We start from the raw sequence: 5,050 nt of genomic DNA on the forward strand, positions 1-5,050 counted from the left end.
GCGGAGTCACAACGCAGCCGTTATAACCGGTGTACCACATTCTTTGAGTTGAAATGAGTGATCGGGTTGAAGTCAGCGTCTGACAGCCAGATCAGTCTGAATCCATGACAAACGCACAGCTCACCCTGCTCACCATGGACCACATGGCATGCCCAGAATTTGCGAATTCGGGAGAACTTAGGAAACGGTCTGGTTGAAACTTTCACTACGGATTCGCTCGTACCATCACCGGTCGCCCTACGGCACGTGCACGCAAACTGCGCGGACGGTTAAGGCAGCTTCTCACTGACACGTCCCACCGTTGGCCCTCTCTGGTGTATGCCGGGCACACTCCAAGTGCTCAGGGGGGAACAATCCAGTCTTTCTCACTGACACATCACAAAGTATCTCGTGCCTTTACAGCCACCAATGTCCTACCGGAGGCTCAGTTCTGTGCGTAGTGCATTGCTTCTTGAAAACAGACTCACAGCCGTAGAACGACTGACGGCGTGTCGACGGGTACCCTTCGTCGGCTGGAAAAGGATATCATTAGCAAAAAAAGTCACCTTCCTGCGGCACTGGAAGGGCAAAAAAACGGGTTTGTCCCGGTGAAGGACACAGGCGCAAGGGCACTGGCACTGAGGGAGTCAGGCAGAAGCCCAAAATCCATAGGCGCGCACGTAGCTGGTCCTTTCACGTACATCGAAGAGAAAATCATGAAGAAAAAGGAATACTTTTCTCCGCGTCTTCGGGCTAAGCACCCTCGCCCGCAACGTTCCACTGGCAGGTGGGGGATCCGAGACGAGACGGGCAGCCAGAAAGGAAGTGAAGCTGTGCTACGAGTTTTGATCAGCAACCCGTAGACCGACAAGAACATAATCTTTTTTACCACTCAAAATAAAGAGCAAAATCCACCAGAAAGCATATCTCTTTCCGGAGTTGTCTGGCGGGCCCCTCCGCGGCAACGCTTAACCGGTCTAGCCCAGGGCTGGCAGCAACGGTCAAAATCATCAAAAGTCTTCGAAAGCATGAGTCATACCACACGCAAGAACCTTGTTTATACCAGAGGCAGGCATCAAGGGACTTGCCATTCTCTCGGGGAAACAAGGACCAAAAGAATGCGGGATCTTGAAATGGACCCGTCCTTGGCCTGAGTGCTGGCAATTTCTTCGTCCACATTCCTCGGTATACATTGCACACCAGAAGAAGATACTGCTAAGAGAAAATCACCCTGGTGTCCTGCGATCGATCTCCGGGGGTCGTCTTTTCGAGTGCCCCTCACAAATCTCGTGCACAACGGCTTTCAGTTGGATTTTTCCACAAACCGCAAGCGACATAAAACCCATTGAAGAGGCCGGAACCTATAGCGGTTCCGGCCTCTTCAATGGGTTTGGCGCTTCTACGCCAAAGCAGCAGTTGCTTGACAACTACAATGCAGGCGAATCGGCGCCGCCTCGTGATTCCGCAGGGCTGGGGGGTCGAAAAAGAAGAAAAGAAATGAATATAAAGAACTTACACCTCTCTTCCTACAGAACGGCCTAAAGACGTCAGCTCGCTCTCCAAAGCACGCGCTGTGGTAGGGGAAGCGCTTCCCTTGGTCTGCTTTGCATTTCTGAGTTGCGGGCCGGCTATTCAAACAGCAGAGGTGGCGAAATGCGCAGTGATATCGAACGATTTTGAATCCACGCTACACTGTCTCCAGTCGACCATTGTTCAAATGAGCTGTTGCAAGGTGGCGGAGAAGCGTCTTCCTGTTTTTTCGCCAGCTGATCAAACCATAGACTGTGTCATCGCTGTCAACTGCTTGAGTTGGGTTTTCCGCCGGAACGCTGCCGTTGCTGTAGGGCCTCTAGAGTCGGAAGCCTCGCACAGGGCGAATAGGACTTTGCTAAGGGCCACGGCTCTACTGAGTCGCAGCGCTTGTAACTGCTTGAACCCGCAGCCCCGGTAAAGGACGGTCCCACGCAAACGCCCACTGCCTGAGCCACGCTCAGTGGAATTTGGACTTGGCTCGGCAGAGACACGAGTCGCGCGACAAGTCTGCAGCATGACGGGAGTACAGCAGAGAAACGATTCGGCACCACAGTCACTAGGTAAGTCAACCGACAAGTTTCCGATCCTATGCATAACGAGGATATCGGATGTTCAGCCGTGTCCTCGGGCCTCCTTCCGACTTCGACTGCCTTTACAACGCACCCAGTCTACGATGACTCACTCACTCTATATCTTTTTGAGTAGACAAGGCACACACCAAGTACCGCTGCTCGGCATCAAGGCGCCTATCACAACGCTTTCCTGTTATTCACTACGACGAACTATGCTGTCTATGTGGTGCCGCTCAGGACCAGTCATCTGGAAGGTGTCTCCACACAGGGCCCTTGTCTTCATAACCTCACAGGCCTAAAAGACGAAGCAAGGCGGGTAGAGAGCTTATTCTCCTTCTCCGCCTCACCTTGAAAAATTCATATGAGTGTACCCCAATCCCAGCCAAAGGTCTCGGTCTTCAAGAAACTGCCGAATGTACGTGGACCCGTATGGCACCGTAATTCCCTCGAAAACACGCTCAAGGTGCACAAACAAGGCTCTCAGCAGAGTAACTTAGCGAGCACAGTCTCAGCACGAACGTCCCGCGAATCAGTGCGTACCTGCTAGGCCCACGCTCAGGGCTGCCGTGTGCCTCGCTGACGCACGTGGCCGCCCTGATACCCTAAGCTTGCCCACGCGTCTCGTTCATAGGAGAGACGGGTCCAGCAGGCAGACTGTCTGCCGGCGAAGAGCCTGCAGTTGCTTCGCTTGACCGTGACAGGTGCATCTGTCGGCGATTCACTTCTGTGACGCTTCACGAACTTGTCTGCTCTTTCAGCGCGGCCGGCTTTTCCTGGAAATCTGGGCTTCGGCTCTCCTCAGCTGGAGATGTTCCACCGGAGGTGGGGCGAGACACGTGAGGGAAATGCCGAGCAATAAATTCAGCTATAATCTGAGAGACTGGAATCGTACTGTCAGGCGGTAAACCTCGCAGCGGCAAAAAGCGTCGAGTTTGCTCCCGTTCTCCTTTTTGTCCCTCCCTTGCCCCTGTACTAGTTTCCTGCCGTCGCGGGGCAGCAACGCTCACCTCCCCCTTCCGAAGGCCGTCCGCTGCGAGCGAGACGTACAGCATAAAAAACGAAAACGGAGCCAGTTGAAATCAGGAGAGCCACTCGCTGTCAGGAGACCTCTGTTTATACAGGCAGCAGACACGATGGAAACTGAAGGAAACACTGCCGTTGCTCTCACGAGAGAAACAGAGGTCAATTTCTTTTTCGGGGGGGCACCAGAGTTCACCATTCTCAGTGACCAACCGGCCCCCGAGGCCCCGACAGAATGGATCTGCACTAGATCCAGAGGCCGATTAGGAATCCGTCGTGACCGGCATTGGAAAGCCTCTGCTACACGCGAAAGAGCCAGTATGGCCGAAAGACACCCGGACACACGATCGACTATCAGGCTACCGCACAGCAACGAGCTGTCTCTGTGAAGGCCAGGACTAATGCGCAGAGAAGACGGTTCAGGCCTCAGTCGACGCAAACTCTTTCAGGCACCGCGCAAGCAGCATCCTCCCTTTTCTCGACAAGACAGGTCGTCCCGCAGGTACACCCAACAACTGGATATGTCACAGACACGCAGAGAGTCAGAATTTCATAACGAATGCTAGAGAGCCTAGGCAAGTGAGAACTCACGTACACTGTAAGCTCCTAATCATCCGGAGACAAGTGATTGGACACCGGTGCAGCGCCCTGGTGTGTGATACTGTGTTATGCTACTGGAGCTGCTGGGCTGTGCCTTTCTTGTAACACGACCTGCAAATCGTGGCAATTCGCGGGTGACACGGCGGTACCTTCTCACCCAAAGGCCCGAGATACACAGCCTTCACCTTCTCACTTGTCTCGGCCGCGGGCGGCGCTGATGTAGATGAGAATACTTCAGTCGTAGGCCCGCCTCCCGTAGTCTCAGAAGACGGCTTCGGCTTCTTTGCCTGGGGAGGTCCTTCCGAATTGGTTGCTGCCCACAGACAGACATCGACACACCAGCTCGAAATCAGCTGCGCACTTGCAGAACTCGTGCACGTATGTATACGCCCGTGTGCCCTCAGGATTATGTATCATTAAAAAACGGAGTCGGCCGACGCCGTGGGCGGGAAGTTCAGTCACTCTGCATATACCTTTGCCTGTACTGCGACACCAGCAAACAACCAGTAGGACACGCTGTCTCCGGTCAGGGATCCTGAGAGTCCGGGCCGGCCTAGAGACGAGGCTTCACTGCCGGAACCCTTGATTGCTCTACCAGATCCCCCGACGTGTACCTCCGCCGTGCGACGCTTAACAACTTTACCAAGTTCACTCGAAACACACAACATCTCGTCGCGTGGCGCAGAGAATCTAACCAGTTCGTTGGGGACACGGCGTCCCAATATATAGAGGCTCCACTTTCTCACTTGGCACTGGCGCGGGCAAAAAGGTCGCTGGTGCGGTTGGCGACGGTTCAACCACAGGCCCGCTCCGCGTCGTCGCTTCCGATATTGCGGTCCTCTTCTGGTGAGGCGCTTCAGTTGCTGTAATGGACAGCACATCAACAAACTACATACACAATAGCTATGTCCCTTGTGGAACGCGCGCCTGCAGTGACCGCGCTATGGAGACCTGCAGCTGTACTTGACACGGTCAAGCAGACAGTAAGCCACAGTGTCTTCACCAGGCATCCTGACAGCACCCTAGGACAAAAAAATACTCCCGGCATCGTGCCCTGTTTTACCACTAACCCAGCTTCGTGTCACCGGCCTCGCAACGCAAACAGCAGCTCTAGACAACTCACTGGAAACAAGAGGACATCTTCTCGCGTCCCCTCGAAGATACATAAGCTGCACACTCTCACCTGTCTCCGGCGCGGGCAGCGGGTCCGTTGGTGGGAAGAACAGAGGTTCCTGCGTAGCCTGGCCCTGCTCAAAATCCTGCAGGAACTTCTCCATCCATGTCGGGGGAATTCCTTCAGCACCTGTCACTGGTTTGAAGAAGCAAACGCCAACGCGTCAGAGGAC

At 54.3% G+C, this 5,050-nt stretch overlaps 1 protein-coding gene across 1 annotated transcript; it reads right to left on the reverse strand.

Moving 5' to 3' along the window:
- Window positions 1-646: 646 nt before the first annotated feature.
- Window positions 647-5,018, reverse strand: CSUI_009678 (uncharacterized protein). The gene is made up of 5 exons (XM_068069790.1): window positions 4,888-5,018; window positions 4,451-4,567; window positions 3,898-4,017; window positions 2,625-3,114; window positions 647-2,019 (listed from the first exon to the last, which is right to left on the reverse strand). Exons 1-4 carry the CDS (start codon window positions 4,979-4,981, stop codon window positions 2,819-2,821), a joined length of 627 nt encoding a protein of 208 aa, XP_067918234.1. The 5' UTR covers window positions 4,982-5,018; the 3' UTR covers window positions 647-2,019; window positions 2,625-2,818.
- Between the last annotated feature and the right edge of the window lie 32 nt (window positions 5,019-5,050).

This window comes from Cystoisospora suis (assembly GCF_002600585.1).
Source record: "Cystoisospora suis strain Wien I chromosome Unknown contig_5874, whole genome shotgun sequence".
In the NCBI taxonomy this organism is placed as follows: domain Eukaryota; phylum Apicomplexa; class Conoidasida; order Eucoccidiorida; family Sarcocystidae; genus Cystoisospora; species Cystoisospora suis.